This window comes from Dromaius novaehollandiae, chromosome 4, assembly GCF_036370855.1.
Source record: "Dromaius novaehollandiae isolate bDroNov1 chromosome 4, bDroNov1.hap1, whole genome shotgun sequence".
NCBI classification, from domain to species: Eukaryota; Metazoa; Chordata; class Aves; order Casuariiformes; family Dromaiidae; genus Dromaius; species Dromaius novaehollandiae.
The window spans coordinates 39295103-39316315 of NC_088101.1; the positions used below are offsets into that span (position 1 = coordinate 39295103).

The 21213-nt window shown below is 40.4% G+C and overlaps 1 protein-coding gene across 10 annotated transcripts in view; it reads right to left on the reverse strand.

Moving 5' to 3' along the window:
• The window catches only part of SH3D19 (SH3 domain containing 19), an 85493-nt gene that overhangs the window by 25604 nt on the left and 38676 nt on the right, over positions 1 to 21213 (reverse strand). For 5 of the 10 annotated variants that reach the window (XM_064510806.1, XM_064510810.1, XM_064510809.1 and 2 more), the window contains 5 exons: positions 18257 to 18297; positions 10667 to 10709; positions 9525 to 9672; positions 9134 to 9335; positions 7474 to 8472 (listed from right to left, as the gene is read on the reverse strand). In XM_064510806.1, coding sequence (XP_064366876.1) covers positions 7474 to 8472; positions 9134 to 9335; positions 9525 to 9672; positions 10667 to 10709; positions 18257 to 18297 — 1433 coding nt within the window. Of the gene's footprint in view, positions 1 to 7473; positions 8473 to 9133; positions 9336 to 9524; positions 9673 to 10666; positions 10710 to 11662; positions 11704 to 18256; positions 18298 to 21213 lie in introns of all 10 variants that reach the window. The other 5 variants (XM_064510813.1, XM_064510814.1, XM_064510815.1 and 2 more) reach the window with 2 other exon arrangements.

The window sequence follows — 21213 nt, forward strand, 5'->3', positions numbered from 1 at the left end:
TAATAAACTTTTAAAATGGTATTTACAGCCTGCGTTTTCCTTAGCCTCACTTCCTACAGCTTCTGTTTCAAAAGTTTACTTGATAACATTTTACTGTGCTTGTTCTCAGGTAAGACAAAAGAAAGCTAAGTGTCCAAATACAGTGTATGTCACCTCCTGCTTTTACCAGTTTAGGAGCAACAGCTTTGCTCACTCGCTCCCGTTTATCATCCTTGCTCAAAATCAGAAATGAGCAAGCTACAGAACAGACGTCAGCGGGACGGATGGACTGGATGGATGGATGGACGGACTCTTTGTCATCTCTAAATAGAAGGTAGTTTGATGGTAACAGATACCTCAGCAGTAATAAGGAGAATCTCCAAACAAATCAGATGGGGAAAGCTGGAAACACAGAGCAACGTTACCTACTCGGAAGAAGCCTATCTGAAGAAGTTGAGTCCTGCAGAAAGTACTCTCGGGACACACAGGAACAATGCAATATGAGAGGTGTTGATGCGGGCACTGCAGTGCTACCACTGCAGAAGTATGCAACAGCGTCTACTTTCAAAGTAGAATTAAAACTAACAAACAAAAACCCACCCTAAACCGGTGATTAAAGGCAAGGCTCACACGTTCCCTTCACACAGAGCACAACTGTCATCTGGGCTTTCCAGGAAAAGGGAGTAGGGCTAATCCTCATCAACACAGCTTTACTAAAGCCCAGCCCAGCGCAAGCACTTTGTGGGAGCACGCTTTACCCACACACGGAGGAGTATTTCCAACAGGCATGTCCTAGGAATACAGCCGGAGACTCAATGGAAATCCGGCAGATAGCATCCTAAACAGGAGCAGGATCAACGCTGAACAACTGCTACAAAATACTACGTTACAACTGAAAGTCTGACCACTGAGCCATTACGACTCTCAGTCTGCGAGTATGAAGGGATGCACTACTACAGGTATTCTAGCTCAACTGACTGATTTTCCCTATCTCGGTTTTTCCCCAGTATTTTTCCATCAGAAAATTTTCAGTTCACTGTTGTTAGAAATGGTATTCCTGACACGGAAAGGATAATATGGACTACACAGCCTTCTTCAAAATATGCAATTTGCAACTCCCTGCATGAAAAATGCCATGATCAGGCCATGACCATGTTGGTCAATATGCTGGGAGATTGTTTTAAAAAAAAGGATGTAGGCACTTCAGGGTGCAGTCTGTGTGTAACCTGAAAGTATGCCCAGGTGAAACTTGGGCTTCTCAGCATTACCTTAACAGTAGGCGAGTAGACCAGGTCACTCAACAGGAGGGAATACTATAGTCAGGGGGAGAGCTAGTATGGCTTTGGAAATTATTTCAGACTTAGAATTGGAGGAAAGACAAGCAAATGTGCTCTCATAATATTCTAAGATTTCTTCCTCCTCCATCCACACAGATATTTTTCATTATTAGCCCAGTTATTGAGGCAGAGGCCAGGAACACACTGTGCGGCCCTACTTCAACCAAACATACGCAGTTCATGAGGCCAAGGAGACTTGCTTTACCTGATACGGCACAATTAGTCAGACAGGTATTTGCATGGGCTAGTAAAAACTTCTTGTAAGTAACAACCTTAACATGTAACCAGCTTTTCCAGTGCAGTTGCCAAAGTATTAGTTTTGTCTGTTCACCTGCTTATGTTTTTGTACCACAAGCACACAGCACAGGGGAGCAAGAACACAGTGATTTCAACAAATTTTATCATAAGCATTGTTTTTCCTCCCAGAAACACTGTGTCCAGATGCCCAAACAGAAATTTCAAGCTTCTCACACATAAACCAGATTAAAAAAAAAAAAAAAAGATTGTGCAAAAACTTAAGGACAGGGGGAATTCATCTGGCAACAGTCCTTGCTACTGTGAGGAGAGAAAATGTAGCGAACTACTTGCACAGGTTTTAGGCACTGCTCCCTGTTCACTGCTGACATCTGATGGATCAGCTATTTTTTTTTTTTTGAAGAATGAGTCTGGTCCAAAGAAAGAATGATGTTTACAGGATACATGCAGAGCTTGCAGAAGCCGCCTAGCGATCAGCATGACGACAGTGCATAAAATCACACATCTTATGTAGAGTTTGATGTTCTCTGGAAAGTGTCAACAAAATTTGCTGAGATGCAACAGAAGATCCAATATAAGGGTGCTGGTTGAAAAAAACAAGATGTTCTTAATCGAGTGATGAAATATCTCATCTAAGGTATTAGAAAACAGACACAAATCAAATTTACTATTAGACCAGCAAGATCTCTTGGCATATCATAACACTTAATAGCAATAGAAACATTTTGGCAGTGTAAAACTACAGCGCTACACAATACACAAAGACACAGTTATAAATGGACCTGTTCTGAGCTGTGACTGTCAGACGGCTTTCGTCACTTCTGTCTCAGAAACTGCAGGAATGTCTACATCTATCTGTCTCTTAAAGCACAACAGTTGAGTCTACTACTAGCTCGCCTGTACTACTAGAGGTGATAAGAATTAGTCCTTGTGTGCTTTTGGCATCAACGGTTGAAACTTCTGACTTTGATTACGTGACTATGATTTGAAAAAAAAGAAAAAGAGAAAGAAAGAAAGAAAAAACCTTATGTTTCCCAAACTCAGATCTAAGGTCATCTCCTCTGGTAACAGCAGAGTCACTTCCAAGCTCCCTGTGGGCTCCAACTGCTCACTAAGCAAATATCCACAGGGTCTGAAGAGATGACGGCTGCTTACTACCACTGCTGCTGGAGATCACCAAGCTTTTAGCAAAACCGACAGGACTCAGCACGCACCCATACATCAGCTCCAGTTCACAACACAATGTCTTAAAACAGCCCTGTTTTTATCAGTGGTTTAAGCCAAATAGTGGATTAAAATGGATGAGACAATGTCACTCTGCTCTGGGGATGACACTTTTGGCAGCAAGGCAAAAAGACAACAGGTAACTTTTTAAAATAACCACGGGAAGACTCATTGGAAGTAACACAGCAGAACCATAAGAAAAGCTATGTTATTTTCAAGATAACTCTGGGCTAATCTACCACTTAGAAATATCCTAGGTCTTTCCCCCCTGCCCCAGAAGCAATTAAAAACAAGCAGCTGAGCAATGTCCTGACGGCAGACAAATTTGGAGCTATTCAAGCAGCGGCTCTGAATTAGCGACAATGTCACAGAGACACCATCATTCATGCCACAAGAAGGAACAACATGCATAAGCGGATAGCAGTCACTGACTTGGCTGGGTTTTTCCCCACACAGGCAGAACTGAACTTTCATACCGCGAGGAAAGGAGCAAACCAGTTAAGAAATGCCGCAACTGTATTACTGTAAGAACTGAAATACACTAATATGACAAAGATAATGAAAGAGAAAGCTGTCTCCTGCTGGTAAGGCAAGACGCTATCTCTGAACTGCTTTTCAAAGCATTTGGTTTAAATTGAGTTCCAGTGTATCAGGAATAGCGGAATCAGTGAATTATATGACATCTTTTAAAGAGGGAGGGGGAAAAAAAAAAAGAGAGAGAAAACAGAATAGCTCTGCACAGCAAAAGAACGGAAATATTCTAGCAAAATCACCTCCAGGTTTTACTTTAAATATATGCTTTTAATGCATTGTTACTCTATTTCCCTTGTCTGAAACATATCAGAACACTTAGCTAGCAGGCACACTGCACTCTTTACATAGCAACCAATATAAGTTACGGTATATATATACACACACACACACACACACACACACACATATATATAAATACTATACAGCATACTATATATGGTATACTGTATAGATACACTATACTATAGTGTATATACTATATAGAGTATATATAAGTGCAGTAAAATCCTGGACCTAGTGAAGCCATGGAACTAGATCTACTCAGTCTAACTTGCACTAGGATTTCATTTCTGAGCCTTTGTAAAAGCAGATTAGTGAGAAAAGAGCCCACCTCATAGATCACTGAAACTTTTAACCTTAAGGAACATCCCAATGACTGTACAAATCCCCATTTACCAGCTGCAAGAGAAATCTAACGATTTCTGAATCTGACGATCCAAAACATCACAACTGTCACCAAAGCGTTATAACACATCGAGATTTACAGTCCCAAGTAGATGCATTCACATTCTAAATAACTGACTTGAACACGAGTAATTTCATTAGGATGCGAATGCCTTTGAACATTACCTCCAGCCTTTGAGTCCAAAATGACGTGGTTAGTTATTTAAAACTGGCATCAGTTTTGGCTACCGATGAAAGGACCTGTCCTGCAGACTTGTCATTCCCAGCTTCTCCTTTCTGGTACTTCCCTTGTGCCAGCATCAGAGACATGAATCAGATATGAGGCTCTGCCACAATTTACTTCCAAGTCTCAGAGCTGCTGAACCTCTCATGCTCCAGCGGACTTCAGCCGGCACAGTGGATGCTGAAAGCTTTCAAAGTATTCTTGGCACCCAGAGTCTCTACTTGCACCACAAGGATGATTCCCCCTCCCCAATTCGGTTGGAAAAGATAAAATCTTTAATGTTCGGGTACGAGCAGGCTCACTCTACAAACAGCTGTGCTCTTGGAGATGCTACCAAACACTGACGAAAGCCACAGCTACAACTCTGCCACTGGAGAGGGGATAACGGGACTGCCTGAGGGAAATCTGAAAGAAAATCATCCAGCTAGCTATGCTAGTTAAACTACTGGTTGAATACTGATAGCTAAACTGGTGAAACTACAAACTGGTTTGTAGTTCACATGCTTGATTTTGGCTAAGTAGAAAATGTGCAAATGTCTTCTACTACTATAAGGACGGTAGGCTCCTGTTGGAGGTAGCTCATGTTTTCTGTCCATCAGTTAAATTGCTGTGGAGACTCTGAATTTGTTTCTGTTTTGTGTTTTCAATCATATGCTCACATCAATTCCTGCACCTTTCCCACCACCAGCTGAACAATTTGCCTCCTTACTTTTGCATTAGGCATCAGCAGAAGCAGTTAATTTATCTGTCTGTCCGATTCTATTACATTAGTCTAAGCACCAGGCACATTCATGCTGCAATTCAGGGGAAAAAAAAAAAAGTTTCATGAACGTTGTAATCTGTGATGTAAAACTGCTTTTTGACAAACAAGTTGTTGGTGCTCACTTTCAACCAGCACTGCATAAAAGCCTTCTTCATTTCCTAAGGTTGCCATGACAACAAGCAGAGTTCTGTCATTTTGCTAAGTAATGACAATGACAAATATGTAAGAAATGCAAAAGTCTGGGGATTTGGGAGCAAGATTATAGCTTCTTGTCCTGCCTTTACCAAACATTTTACTGTGGATTCATCTCGCGAATCCTAAGCTGTTCCTATGGGAACAGGAGAAATAGCTAGCGTTAGTGCTGTGTGCTGCCTCGTTTTTCAGAAAGTCAGTATTTTTCTCGTGGGTGCTTTGTCAAGACGTAGCACTAGCATTAGTAATCATGGATACAGGATGGAGTCCTGAGCTCACAGATGGCTGCAAAAATCTGGAATGAACCCTAATTTTGCACTCTACTAAAGCAATAATGCTGTCAGATCTTTTTCTCTTTAGTAAGTAAGAAGGGGTTACAGCAAAGATGCCATTTTATTAAACCAGTAAAATCATGGACAGTTGACTGAAGAAGAAGCCAGGAAACTATTAGCTGAACAATTCTTCCGTTAACCATAGGAATGGTATTTTCTTCTTAATTAAGTCAAGAATATCACCTAGGATATCAGAATGGTGAAGAGTGCCATTCTTACCATTTCATCATAAGAGCTGGTTTCTCAGGTAAATTTCTTTGGGATCACAGAACTTCTGATTTAAAAGCAGAATTAATGTTATTTAATTTTTCCAGGCTGGAGAGAGGCAGTCTTTTTCCTTTTTACACATTCCCCAAATTAAGAATTCTCTTTTCTTTCCTGCTACTTGGAGCACTTACATTTGCCCTTTGTTTGTTGCATCCCTTAATCAAAAGAAAATAATTGAAACTACAAGTTCTAACCTAAACACATGGAAAACAATCATCTTCTCACATGCTTCTAACTTTCTTCTAAACCATCACATCCACAATGGCTGTTCTGTAACTGCAGTCTCCAGAAAAGATGATTGCAGCTCTATCCCCAGCTAGATATCGTCAGTCATATGCTTCCTTGAGATAAATAGGAAACACCTCTCATCATTCAGTACTCCTCCCTCCTCCTGGGCTTGGCACAGCTCCTGCAGGGCTCCTGGAACCTCTCAGTCCAAGGAGAAATGGACTCATGCCCATGCTGAGCTGGTCACCTCTCCTGCAGGACCTTCTGCTGCTACAAGTATGCTCATTTCAGCCCTATTTCATGGCTTTCACAAGTGCCCTGAGATCCGTATGTCCACGCATACCGCTCTCAGCAGTACAGAACCGTAAGGAACTTTCTACATCTGCCTTAAGGTTTTTACGCCAATATAGAATAAAAGTGGTAACAAATCAGAACTTCATCTAATGACATAATCCATGAACCATAACAAAATCACAATTCCTAACAGCCACTAATAAAGATTTACCTTGACAACTACATAGTATTTATGTATCCCTTTTCAGAGAGCTGAAATGTTTCATGATAAATGAGGCAAAAACAGATTTAAAAAATCACAGTTCTTCTTTTAAACATGCATCTCATACAACCTACCATTTATTTTAAAGCAGAACTCTCTCTGGATTGCAATGGGGCTGAATAGGCTACATCAGCACATGCTTGAATACTAGCAGGGAAAAATCCATTGCTGTAAAATTCAGTGACAGCCCAACACCCATCTGTGTCTTAAACTACCTAAAACACCTCTAAAAATGGCCTCAAGTGCTTACTGGAATCAACTAAGGTTTATGAAAGGGATGTAGCTGTAGTAATTAATCCATCCATATGAAATAATTATTGTCACTTAACAGAAAAATTTGAAGTTGTGTAACAAAACACACTCCCCATGACAAGACAACACACAAGGATAGGGAAGAGAAAATAAACAGATACTTGTGAAAAGGACAGAATAATCCAGTATGTTTGATAGCAATTTTCCCTAAACGTGATAATCATTGCTGCTCCTCTGGATGGCCTAATGCTACAAATACCTATACATACGCTACACTCAGAAGGTCTCCAATATAGAACGCGGGCCCTCAAATAAATTATTTGGACTAGACAGCAAAAGACAAGATGGCCCAAGTTCCCGAGAGTGAGTTGTGATACTTTCTGAAGGAGACATCTGGCATACAACTTTATCACTATTTTAGCAATCATGTAATGAAACCAGCAGGCAAGTTCTGAGATTTATACAGCCTAGAAGCCTTCTGAGCCTCAAATTACTTGGAATTTCGTAGAGATTTTGACATAATGGCAAACAAAGAATTTCATATACACAAATAAACCATGTTAGGACAGGCAGAATAGACCTAATTCACATAGTAACATATACCTGCAAACTAACCACAGTGACAGTTTTAAAAAGTTTATTCTTACCTGCTGCTGCTTCAGAACTGCTGCTATCTTTAACTACACAAACTGGACTTAGGGGCAAAACATCATCATCAAAACTGATCAGATCTCCTTCCACGTCTAGTTTACTTTGCAAAGCAGGTGCTGAGGAGCTGGTTGAGAGCGACTCCCCCAGAGGCTTGAAAGCTTTTTCTTGGGCAGATACAGAAAGACGGGGAGCAGCAGTAATTGGTTTTACTGAGGCCAGTGGAAGGGCAGGATTTTCTACATAACGTGACTTTTTGGGAACAAGTGGCCTCGGAGCAGGAACAGGAAATTTCTTTTGTCCATCACTGTTCTCTGCAACTGACCCACTCCTTGCACCAACAAAATCGCTACTAACACTTTTTACAAGGCCAGGTTTTGGTTTTTTTGGCAGTTCAGGTTTGGTTACAACACTGCTCCCAACTACTTCAGGTTGAGGCTGCAATTCCTTGGAAGAAGGTGTTGACTTGCTTTCTGTCCATGAATCCCAGTCTCCTGAAACTCTGCTTACACCTGGCTTCGGAGCAACTATTGGCTTCTTTGCAGTTACAGATCTTGAGGTGAATGATCGTGGAGCAATTTCTGGTTTTCTTGATGATCCTGAGGTATCATTAGTTGCTTGGGATTCAAAAGCTTTGATCCTTGAAACAATACTATTTTGGCTCTTTTCTGTACTCATGCTGTCCATTGCCAAGTGATTGTCCAGTAAGCTATCATCTAAGAGAGATAACTGCTGAGTTGGAGGTTGATGCCTTCTTGTGGTAGCCTGATTCACTTCTTCCCCATTGTCTGGTATTCTACTTTCAGTATTTTTGACCACAGGTCTAAGATTGCTTTTTGATCTTGGCTTTGGCACAGGACATATCACAGCATTGGGATTTTCTTGGCACCTCTGACCTTCAGAAACTTCAAAGACTATTAAGGAAGTCTCATTTTCTGAAGGAGACCTATTCAGGAGAGATGCAGAAGGCCTAGGAGGTTTGAGAGGACTCTGCCCTGCTAAAAAAAAAGAAAAGAAAAGGTTTCTGTTATCTATTCCAGCACAATATGCTATTTTTGTCACCCATTACAATGGGAAACCTGATGATTTTCATTCAGAACATATTGCTGCTTGTGAAATTTTGCAATTCTCTTTCTAAAAATATACATTAAAAATATCAATTACAGGAAGAAGCTGGTGGTTGGTGAAATGCATGAAATCTACAGGTTATGAGTTCAAAACTACTCGTTAGCTCACAGCACAAGGGTGCTATGTGAGCAATATCTCGACCAAAGAACAGTACAGCAACTTTCCCAGTTGAGTTTGTACACTTTGCAGCGTGTGTAACACTGCTGTTATTCCGACTGGAGGTCTGAGCTCCTCTGGGTCCAAAGCAATTGCCATTATGGCTAAACGGACTGAATTGAGCAAAACTTTAAGGATTTTTATTGTAAAGTCATAAAGACACATATATTACATCTTCATTACAGAACAAATTTAATTAAAGACTAACCTATATGGCAGTTCTTCAGAAGAGAGGAGTCCTACTGGAATGTACAGAAGTAATCGCTCCCAGAAATTTTACTGTTTTTCATGTTAATTGCTGTACACATCAATAATGAAGAGCATCTTCATGAGACAGAGTAAGGCTTTTGTCAATGGAAAACCAAAACAGCTCACCTGGATAGCTTGCAGATTCCCAGCATGCAGGCAGACTGTTTTTTACATTACTTCCTGGAAAACGACTGATAAGTTCCTCTGGAAAGTCAGTTTGTGTTGCAGAAGTAGTGGTATGTCTAGGAGCAGCAGCATTATTGTTATTTGTTGTATTGACTTGCACTTGATTGATTTCTTTTATCACCTGTTCATAAGATGGTGGAAGCTACAAAACCAAAAGATAAAAATTTATATATGTTCAAAGGTTAACTTAAAAAAACCTTATAATTTAAAAATACTAAATTAACACGTGCAGAAGAAAAGAGCCCTGTCACAGATAATGTTGTTTCTCTCTAGCTTAATGAGCTTTTACCTTTAAAAATCAAACATATACCTCATGTAAATATGTGCTCACCTCAGCTGGAATAAGTTCATTTGTTCTCCACTGAGCATGAGACGAAGCAGAAGGGAATCCTAATCCCTGGGGAGTGACAGGGCTCGCACCCGGAAACCAGGAGGATTGCCGGAGGGGTTCAGCAGCAACTATTGTAATTTCAGGACGCCTGGAAATTAAGGCAAGGGGAATAATTAACAAACACATTTTAAAATAGTCATTTTAAAAGAGCATGGTTTTCTCAGGATGGGAAATCAGAGCACCTCACACCTTTGTGACTTAACCAAAGATATCTTTCATGATTTCAAAGTAACTTACCTGACCTTTTTATCAAGCACTCAGGCTTCCATTCAAAGCACCTAATTAAACGCCAAAGCCAAAAAGTAGGTTTATTGGCTTCAGTGAAATAATTTACATGCTTAAATACAAGCGTAACTCAGTCAGATGGAACAAGCCTTAGTCTTCATGGGATAATGAGAACTGATCGTGTGCTTGCCCTTAGCCTGCTGCAGAGTGAAGACAACAGGGCAGTTAAAACTGCTTGTCTACACCACGACTTCATGGGGAGCAGACCACCACCGATCTCTTAAATCTGGCACAAAATACATTTTGAGAATTGAGTTTTGTGAGTAGATGAAGCCTCTGCTACAGAAGCCTCTGTCTGCTAACAGAAAAAACAGTGCAGAAATATAACTTTTAAAACTGTTTTAAAAAAGTGAGAGGGATACAGCTCATTTACTCCTAAAATTATGACAGACTCAGTTCACTAACTATCCAGGTTGGTGACCTCCTTTCTCAATATCCTTTGAGAAACTGGAAGGAGGCCTGAATGTGTGCATTTATTTACATTGCCAAGTGAATCTATAAATAGGCGTCAGGAAAGTAAAAGGAGATAGTTGGTTGACTGCATTTTTTTTTAATATTTTTTTAAAACACATAGAAAACTTGACCAGAAAACTCCTCAAACCCTTAACCCACCCTGTGCTTAAGAACCACAATATTTCTGTTTTATTCGAAGTCTAATTTATTTTTAAAACAAAAAGGAAAGTGAGATGGAAAAAAACAAACTGGAGGAGAAAGTAATACATAAAAAGTAATACTGTGACACAATCTAATAAGCTTTTCAACAACATATAATTGTAATATAAATAACTGCATCATACCTTCTATCCCTCTGCTGCTCACTATGGCTAGAGGTCCGAGAAGCTATTGAAATAAAATAAACAAAATTTTTAAGAAGTTAAAATATACTATCACAGCAGTAAGATGAGGATAATAGCACATCCCTTACCAAACCACCATAAATGAAACTGAGAGCATACAGCATCGGATCATGAATTCCAGATTTTAAGAATGGCCACGTTCAAATAAAAATTATTTGTATTAAATATGAGGGGATGTTTTTAAGGGGTTGAGGGCGCAGCTTCATAATCAGTTTAAGTCATTCTATACATCTGAGTTACCACCAAAAGAGATGGTCCCATCCCCCTTCTTCTTCTTGCTTGCAATGTGTTCCTGCCTTGCGCATTATGGTGACCCTAGAGTTGGAACTTCGTTTTTTTTTCATTAGTTACAACAGTCCATCAATGAATACAGAGAAGCGCTAAACACATCCGGCTTTGCTTTTGATAGCTCATTTCTGAGATATGTTCTTTTATCCCTTTCTTGGGGAGGTAACAAAAAAGACATTTTTGAAAGAAATAAAAGCACTAAGGCACAAAATTCTAAAAACGCTTTCACCCTCCTTATGTTAAAAAAAAAAAAAAAAAGAATAGAATGTTCTTCTCTCACATCATATATCATCAGATAAAATTTACCAAAACGTAATCACTTGCAGATTAAGAGTCACCAACATTTCTTTCCACTTGTTTTAAGTCACATAAAGTAAATAAATCCTGACCTCTTCTTTTTTCTATTTTTGCCATATTTATATTCAAATAATTTTTTTCAATGGCCACATTACTTTTTCATTTTGATTCAGAAAAAAAGGAAATTAGCTGAGGAAGAAATTTTTGAATAGCAAAAGCAATTTAGGAAGTGGTAGAGTCTTATTGTGCGAAAGCTGACAACTGTGCTGTTCCTGTGCCATCACAGAACCAGAGCGGAAATCGGCAAAGCATACTCGATTTAAGAATCACAGAGTGCTGTGTCAGACATACCTCTTCCACGGGGCATTTTTGATGTGCACTATTCATGAGTGCTAGAGGAAAAAAAGAAGGGGTTACAGAAGAGGAAGAGGAGGTGAAAAAGAAGAAGAACAAACCAAGGCTTCAGAGTGAAAGAAACCATGATCAAATGGGTTAGTCGCACAAGGAGAGCGCGCATGCCAGTGTCTTAGACAGACAACTGTAATGTCTATTCACAATATAGTGGCTTAAAAAATTAAAAATTGAAGCAGATTTTATTTCTAGATTCATGCTGATTTTAACAATGGCAGTTTAGAAGTCTCCCCTGCAACAAGTTAACAGTGAAGAATTCAACTGAATATGGAAAAGTCCACTGCAGAGTTCAATGACGTGCCACCGCAGGTAGGAGGGGAGGGGAAGTCGCAACTCTTTGAATGCCCTGTTTAGTCTAAAACCATGTTCTGTTTGGGTCTGAGCTTTTTCCTTTCCCAAAACAGAAAAAAAAAGAAAAAAAAAAGGGGGGGATCTGACCCAGATCCCACGATGCTGGGATGCCACGATTTCGTACTCACACCTCTCCGAGAAGCGTGCTCAGGCATGCTGATCCACCTAGGAGGCAGCAGGTATGCCAGAAACATCTCCGAGCTTCTGGCATAATCGCATGACTCCTAACCCAGCTCCATAAAAGTCATTTGACAGAAAAAAAACTCCTACCTAAATAACACCTCAGCTTCACTTTCTTTTCCACGCACCTTAACACAGCACTGATATTACCCACTCATCTGGGGGCAGAGGGGAAGGGGGACGAAAGCCAACCTCTTCAAGCCTACTTTTGCAAGAGGATGGAAGAAAGCGTCCATTTGGTAAATGTATTCAGTACAGCTGCTTGGAGTACATGCAAATTACAATGATAAGGGCGTTAGAAATAAAAACCAATTAATGAGGGATGTACAACTGAACTGATAAACCTGTCAACTTCTTTCATTTCGTCTTCATTGCTAGATAAATTCTCCATGCTATTTTGTCCTGTGGGACTTTGAAAGTACTTCTATTTAAGTTATTAATACAAATAAACAAAAAACAAAAAATGTCTAGAAGACCTTCCTCCCTCCTGGACAGGGGCAGAAAGCTACAGCGGGGTGTACGGATCTCGGGTAACCCATCGAACTCCAAATCCCAAGCAGTGAGGTGAACTCACTGGAAATTAACATCACTTAGAATATTTCTAGAGAACTCATTTTACTAGTAGATACAAATATCAAATCTGTCTCTTCAAAAGGGTTAACTCCTAAGCCATCATATACATTTTGACATGGTACCTATTGCTTGAAGAAAAAAATCTTACAGACATCTATAGAATTAAGCTACTTGCATGCATATAAATATTTAATACAAACATTAATTTCTTAAGGAACTTGACTAAATTCTTCACTCCTTCCCTCCATCAACCCCTCCCTTCTTTTTGCTTTTGCATTTCTGTTACAACCTTAGCAACCTCAAGTATGGCCCTTCATGCTTTTAGTGCACCTTTTGTTTCGGAAGCTCTTAAATCTCCACAGAAGGAGCAGAGGTGAAAGCTATTCCATCTCCTGCTCTCAAATACTCCTTGGAGTTCAACAAATGCTAGGGAAAACAAAATACAAACTGTCTAAATAACCCCTGCCTCCTGCCTTGAACAGCTTTCATTTCTTTACCATTTCAAAGAAATGAATTTGAATTAAAAAGTGTATGAGAGAAGACATGAATTTTAAAAATACAGCACACACCTGATTTAAAAACAAACAAAAAAGCCCAGGCATTCTTCTGGCCTTGTCATGGACTTTTAATACTGTAAGTCTATTCTTCATTCCCTTTATGTTTTCTCAGGAAAAAATTTTACCTCTGGATTTCAAATTTTACTCCCAGATTTCAAATTACAACACCTTTAAGATTTAAAAAATTGCTCAGTCAGGGAGGTCAATGGAGATGGTTTCTAGCCCTGAGTTACATACTGATAGCTAAGACAGGTGGCTCCTTAACTTCCATACTAAGGAATTCTCCAAGGAGAAGCGCTGGGATTTCCAGCAGCATGTATTTAAAGGTATTTAAGTGAAAGGTAAGCAAAGTAGTTAAAGCAGGAATAGGAGAGGAAAAACCCAACCCATAAGACTCACGCTTTTTATCCTAGTAACTATGTTGGTCGCGGGAAAGAAAAAAAAAAAAGTCAGATCAACCCATAATATTTTCACTAGAAATACTTACTTCCACTAGTGTCAAGGAAGCATCCAAATGTGTTTAATCTAGTACAGTAGTATTTAATACCTCATCTGTTATCCTAAGGAAAGGATCAATGGTAATACTGTAAATAAAGAACAAATCAGTAACCTATCTTTCTTACAAGTACTACCTACTGGGCTTTATCCAATTGTTTTTGGATGCATAGTGGCAAAGGGTATTCCATTTGTGCTATATATGTAAGTTCTGGAATGTTTTTCTTCACCTATTTCTCCTCTGGGTAGTATTTTTGCAAGGGTAATTAATATTTTCCTTCACATTTGAAACACACACAGACTATGGGGCAGGAGGCATTTTAAGCTAAGAGGTCAATATGCTAGTATAGGTACGTTTTATAGTAGCTATTATACCACAGATTTGCAAGTTACTGTGATATAAAAGAGCTGGTGGCAACAGAAGTCTGATGTGCATTTTAGAGTCTTTTGAAGAGAGTTTGGCCTGGAATTTGTAGTCTTTTAGGCAACACAGAGGCAACTACAAAATCTGTTCACGGACCTGCTCAGAGGTACCATCCTGCTGTGAGCACTGAGTGCTTCCACAATATAAACACTGCATAATCCTTTTTATAGTCCCATTAGCAAATCCATATGAAACACTGAACAGCTTTGTCACTGTAGACTCACTGTTTTAAAAGCAAGTTTCTTTTCCCAAAGATTGGAATCTTAACCTCAAATAGCCCAAACCTTGTGGGAGATCAAGCTTCACATCTTCCTGATGATTTTATCATTCTCTCTCCTAGCAGCTGTAAATAAACATGGTCCTGCAATTAACTATTTCAGTTAATTTATATTAACTATTATCAATAGTTTTAAAGTAATAATATTACTTTTTGCAACAAGGATATGTGCTAATGTTTAAAAATACAGCTTCATTCAATGCTTTTTCAACACTGGGCTGGATATTTCTACCATCAGTCCCATAAAATGTGCAGACTATTAGACTGAGAAGTTATTCTTCTCACTGTTTATATGCTTTGGAATAAAGATAATTCATTATAGTACCTAAGAGAGAGCCTCTAGAGCAGGCAAACTGAAAGAATAAAACATGATTTCTGCTCTTTTCCTTACCTACAAAGTAATACACCAGAAGAGCTGATAGAAAGGGTCCAGGTAAGAGGTCTGTCTTTGCAATACTGAATGTGTCATATGTCTGCAGAGATACCTTCTTCAGGGAAAGCTAAATTGATACGGTACCCCTCAGGCCAAAACCAAAAATAAACAAAAAAAAAAAAAAAAAAAAAAACAGCCAGGACCTAACTGGACAATTTACGCAGAAGTGGCAGAAGCAGAGTTTCAAACAAACGAAATTTTCCTAGAACTCTGGAAAAAGCAGAGCTGAAGCTTTTCTCCTGAACTATTTCTTGGCACAAGGGGGAGGTCTTGCTCCTTTTTCTCTTAGTTCTGCTTCCAGGCACCTCAGGCAACTAGGAGGGTTGCCTGACACTATAGCTAGGCTGATTTAATTAACGCTCGGATGTCGCTAAAAGGGAATGCGCCACCCAATCCTCCTTCCAACCACTGACTTCTGTCCCCTCTCTTGAACCAGCATTAGCACTCACCTGACCCCACAGTCAGCCAGTTGAGTGTTAAATACTTATAAAATGAACCACTTCCTGTGAGGTTAGGTTTTGGCCGTTTTATCTCCCTGAACCTGCTCCCCTTGGGTTGGGACCACCAGCAGCACAGAGGAGGGAACGTGCCACTCTCCACAGCAGCCTCCATTTCCTGCCTCTCGCTGCTGTTGTTATTATAAAGTCTGCGTAACTCCACCCTAAGAGCAAGCCTGCCACTTCGCACAAATGAGGCAGCAATGATTAATGAAGACAGCTGCCTCCTTGCCTCGCCTCTCCTCGGGCTGCCCGGTGCGTGCTGCCTCTGCAGCCCTCCCTGCACCGTGCCAGCCCCAGGGTCCGTGCGGCCGGGCAGAGAACGAGGTCACCCGGCTGAGCTGGCTGGGGAAAAACCGGGAGCCAGAAGAACCCAGGAAACCCGCAAGCAAAACAAAACAAAAATGAAAAACAAACAAAACCCCTGGCCAAAAACGGCTGCAAAACTGCCAAATGGGAAGCCACAGCCTCAGAGCATGTACTGTGGTCTCCAAGACAAGCTCTTACACATCCCTCAGCCACATATTTGCTTAGGATAGAATGAGAATGGAACAAACTTGCAGCCTCTTCCAGCATTTTATGGCAGCAGATTTGCTTCTGCAGCCGTGTTCCTTAATGCCACCTGACAGTGGAAAACAGCGCAAACACCATTCCCCCTTGGCTCGCCACTGTAGCATTTGGCTTGCCTCTTTTTTCCTTCCTTTGGCATCAGTGTGCATGATGCCCTCCCTTAAGTCAATGGAAATAGTTCCACTGATTTCAGTGGGGGCTGGATTTAGTGGTGTGTCCTCTGCTGAGACCTTCATTAAAAATTCAGGGGCACATTTTGAAGAGTTTAGACTAGAAAATGACTCACAAGCACATGCCATCACATGCTTGTTTTCTTCAGACATCTTGGGCTGACTTTTCTCCAGACAGTATGTCTTGGTGAGATCTTATACTGCACAGCTTAGTTTCCTATACACATTAAGCATTTTCTGAAATTCTTCTCTATGGTGCATACTGTATTACTGTTCAGAGCAGCCATCAGGGTGGAGGCCTCATGTCAGCATGCCATAGATACAGTCGTCTCTTAATGCAAGCCATTAGAGCACTTACACTGCCATGGACAGAGAAGAAGAAAATGAGGGAAAGGGTTACCTTTTAATGTGACATCTTCAGTCTTACTTCATAACGTACCTTTTCTTTTTTTTTTTTTTTTGTCTGAGGAAGAGGAATTCTGCTGAGCTGTCAAGCAATTGAAACTAGATGACACCACCTTTCTATCCAGAGTTGTAGTCAGGGTGCCAGAAATGAAAACAGTCTATCTTCCTCTTCGGTCACAAGAGAGGGAGAGACCTAACAGTACTAAATAGTTTTAAGCATCGTCCACAGGTTGGAAAGCTGAAACCCTGCAGACACCTATCACATGTCTTGAAAATGAGAGTTAAATATCCCACAGAAGATGTGATTAAGAAATAAAAGTAGATTTTTAACTCTATTAAGGAAATATATTTTTCCAGAAAATACCATACTTTCTTCAGATTAATGGCAAGGAGAGCTAGGAATTTTTCAGGGTCCACTTTCAATTTGGATCTCTCCATAGGTATGGTTACTGGTATACATAAAGCTATGGTCTCATGTACTCTGTCTCAATATATGTAGGGAGTTTTCTTCCAGCTTATCATCTGAATAATTCACATGGTATTTATATTTTCTCAGTTATTCACATACTAATATTATTACATATAATATTAGTATAACATCCATGAGCCAGGGCTTCTTGACTAGATACATTTTTTATCTGATTGTGCCTCAAAACAAGGTATCACTTGTGACTATTTTTTCAAAAACATATGTATCAATTGTTTAATGATCTTTTAGACAGTTTCCCAGTTAGACCAAAGACTGGGGCGGAGGCAGCCTAGGATCAGTTCCTGACTCCACCATAAAAGGCCTTCTATGGTCTGGTGCTGTTTTCCAGTTTCCTATGTATGGCAGCAACAGCACAGATAAAGCTCTGCATTTTAACTACAGCATCATGCAGACTTGCTCTGAATAAAGCTTTCATGATCTGCTTCGACTACCTCCAACCCAATCCATGCTAATAAGCCCCAGGTCCAGGAGAAACAGATCAGCTGCACATACACTAATGTCTTTTTCTCCACAGCAAAATCCTCAGAGTTGTTTTATTAGTGTGAAATTGAAAACATGGACAGAAATGAAATAAAAATGAAAGGGGAACAAAGGAAGAGCATACTTTGGAGGATGCAGATGAAGAAAGTCTCTGCCTGGAAATACCATGATTAGGGAGAGAGAGAGAGGCGATAAACAATAAAATCAGGGAAGAAGGGATTGGTCTTTCATTCAAGGTTTATGAACAATTTTTTATTTTCCAAAATGAGTCCAGTGCATGAATCTAATTCTGTCCCCAGTAAAGCCAGTGAACAGTTGCTGGAGATTTCTGAAATGAACAAGCTTCTGCTTTACCAAGTGAACTAAAACTGAGTGTGTGCAATCCAGGGCCAGAGATGTTCACTTCAGTACTAGTGCACAAGTAAGAAAATGTTAGTAACTGGCAGGAAGGAACAGCCCATCAGCAAAAAAAAAAAAAATGGAAAGCAAACAAAAAAGAGTTACAGTCCCAAAAAAGCCTGTCAGCTACTATCTTTTCACATACAAAGTTAACCAGTTCATCTAAAAATTAAGATGGAACAATCTTACAATACCATGATTCTCAAGAAGTAGAGGAAAAAAAACAGACTTACATCTCTTGATTGCTGCTCTTATGGATGACAAAGGTCCTTGGCTTAAAGAAAAAAAAAATTACAATGAGGTTAATGTCTCAAAGAGAAAACAGCTAAGTAACATCATGCAGAGATCCCCTACACACTGTACGGTGCTTGCCAAGTTCATTTTTCCCCAAGGTTATCTTACAGAAACTTGTGCAAAACTCCTGGAGCATACGACCACACTCAGTCCCTTCTAATGAAAACCAGGACACAGCTTTCCTTCCATCTTTGCAAACGTGGAAAGCTAACTTTACTAACCACTTGTTCTCTGGACTGGGTGTTGAACTTCACATTCTGCCTCACTCAAATGGAAAACCAGGAGAAGAGCCCTTGTGCCTGTGCATATTCTCACGTTATTTAGCATCTAATGACTTAACATTCTTGTAAATTTACAAAACTTACACAGTCCAGGAAAAACCGACACCCTCTTTGCTAAGTATTTTTAACAATTACTTAACAAGCGATCTTCACTGTCAGTTGGGGTTGCGTTTTGCAGTAATAACTTGGTGGGTGGGGCTAGGCAGGAAGACAACGCGACCCAAAATTTGTTGATACACAAGGACAGAAAAATGTTTCCTTTTGCCAAATCATCTGTTTTCTTGGTAAAACCAAGGCACTTTCTGATGCTGCTTCTCTGAAGGTCTTATTTAACCCAGACACAGAAGCCCTTACTATTTTTTGCAGGTAAAAACCAAAAGTAACTTGAGATAACTGATGTCAAAAAGCATGAGCATGATATTAATAACCTGCCACATATATAAAGCTACAGAGGAGTCAGAAAAAAACAACCAAAACTGCTTCAGAAAAGGACTTTTTTTTAAGCACAACAGAGAGAGCATACTTGTTGGTGGGAAGTCTTTGAAAGCGCCGAATAATCTTTTTTAAGACTGAAAATAAACAGACCGTATCTGGTTCAAATTAATACAGTGTCTTTAACACAAGACAAAGACACACTACTCGAGCCTCCTCCAGAAAGCCTCCGCCGCAGCGCTCGCTGGCGGCAGGGACGGCAGGAGAGTGAGGGCACGAGCCTTTTGACACCAGTCTCGCTATGCCCGCAGCGGGCAGTTTATCCGTCAGCCCCGTTGGGCTCCACGAGCACTTCCGCGGCGATGGCTGATGACTGCAGCTACACCAGTGGGTGAAGAACAGGGTATCTGGAGGAGAGGGAAAAAAAAGACGGCAAGAGCCACAGTTCAAGAGAGTGTGGATGAGAACGTCCTCCCTCCGCAGCCTTTCTGGAAACTGCTGAGGACCAGAGATGAACGTTGCCCTCGCTGAGCTGTTTTCTGAAATAGTTTGGCTGGTCCAGGATAAACAATGCCTATTTGTCTGGTTTCAGAAACAGCTCAGAAGTGGCTTGGCCCCTGTCCACACAGCTAGCGAAACTGCATTGGAAAACATTGCTATCAGTCATATTCCACTGTGCATTCTCAGCAGAAAAGGAGTCTCATTTTCCTTCCAAATGTCCTATCCTAATACAGCCTTATCTTTAAAAAACACTTATAGTTGTACGTTTTTCCCCAAGGCACCTCATATTCCTTTTTTTCTTCCTTATAACTAAAGTCTACTCCTTTTGGATGTTCACTTTTTAAGCTTTCTCCTTCTTTGATTGCTGTAAATAACGACAATATTTAGGGTTTTAATAAAAAGAATATATATTTTAATTATATTTAGTACCAGACAGAAAGGAGAGTAAAGTCTGGCAACACAAATAGGAAATCTTCTGGAACAGCAAATACTTTCTATATTCAAAATTCAGGATTGACTTAAGTTTTACAGTAGGAAAGTAGGAAATCTATAAGATATGCATACTCAAGAACCCATAAGAATCAAATGGAACAGGTCAGCTCTTTCTCCAATGGGCAAGATCGCTTCCAACCATTGCAATTTGCCTCAGAATATGATGCATCAGATATGAGCAGGTATTTTTGGCCAGAAATCACAGGAGTCATCATACACACACAAGTTAAAGTTTTCCATACAAGATGAGGGACCAAAAGGTGCAGAAAAGATTTTAAAATCAAAGGGCATGCATACGCACACACACACAAAATCCTTCATGAAACCAACCTGGTGAAGTTGAAGTACCGATATACCAAGAGCAAGGCCATTCAAGCATGCAGCTACCGGTATAATTGAGAACCCAGGACAACATCGTTCTGTTACAAAATTTATGATCTCACAGGCAAAATAAGTTGTTATCAGATAGCGTTTTTTTTCCCTACTTTCCATTAACAGGTCACCATCAACACCCTTCCTCTCTTCTGGCAAAGCACTGCTCTTCCTACCCCCAAGAGAGTTCGATTCACATTTAACATACAATTATTGTTATGTATTACTTAAGCCTTTTTAAAAGAAGGAAATGGGAGTGAATTTAGAATTTCTTTTTTTGTCGTGAAACCCTGGAAGGGAAGTGCAGATTCCATAACTTTATCACCCACTAACCCCCAGGAATTTAAAAGCAATGCTGTTGTCAGGGCAGACTGTGATTCTGCCCACACCAGAGCCGACCCCTTCCTGCTCCACAGGCAATGATTTCTGGCCTCTTTTCCTGTCTTGCGAAAAGAGAAGGGATAAGGTTGCCCACATCCTCCTCTGCCCCCCACTTCATGGCCACCTTTCTCTCAAGCCCTCCAAATAATTCACATAACCCCATCCAATTTGATCCTCCTACAGCTGCAGCAATAATCCTGCTATACAGAGCTGCCGCCTCTTTCCCACCTCCTCCTCCTCCAGGCCGTAAGGCAGAGCAGCGAACAAACGAGAGCACGTACAAAAACCCCACAAACACACACGGCGAGGAAAAAGGGAGCGGGAAGAAGCTGAATCTGCATGGGATCTCTGATCCTGTTCCCAGCGCGACTCCCAACCAGCCACACAGGCACAAGCGAGGGGACGGCGCGACGGCACACAGCCGGCGGGGCGAGGGC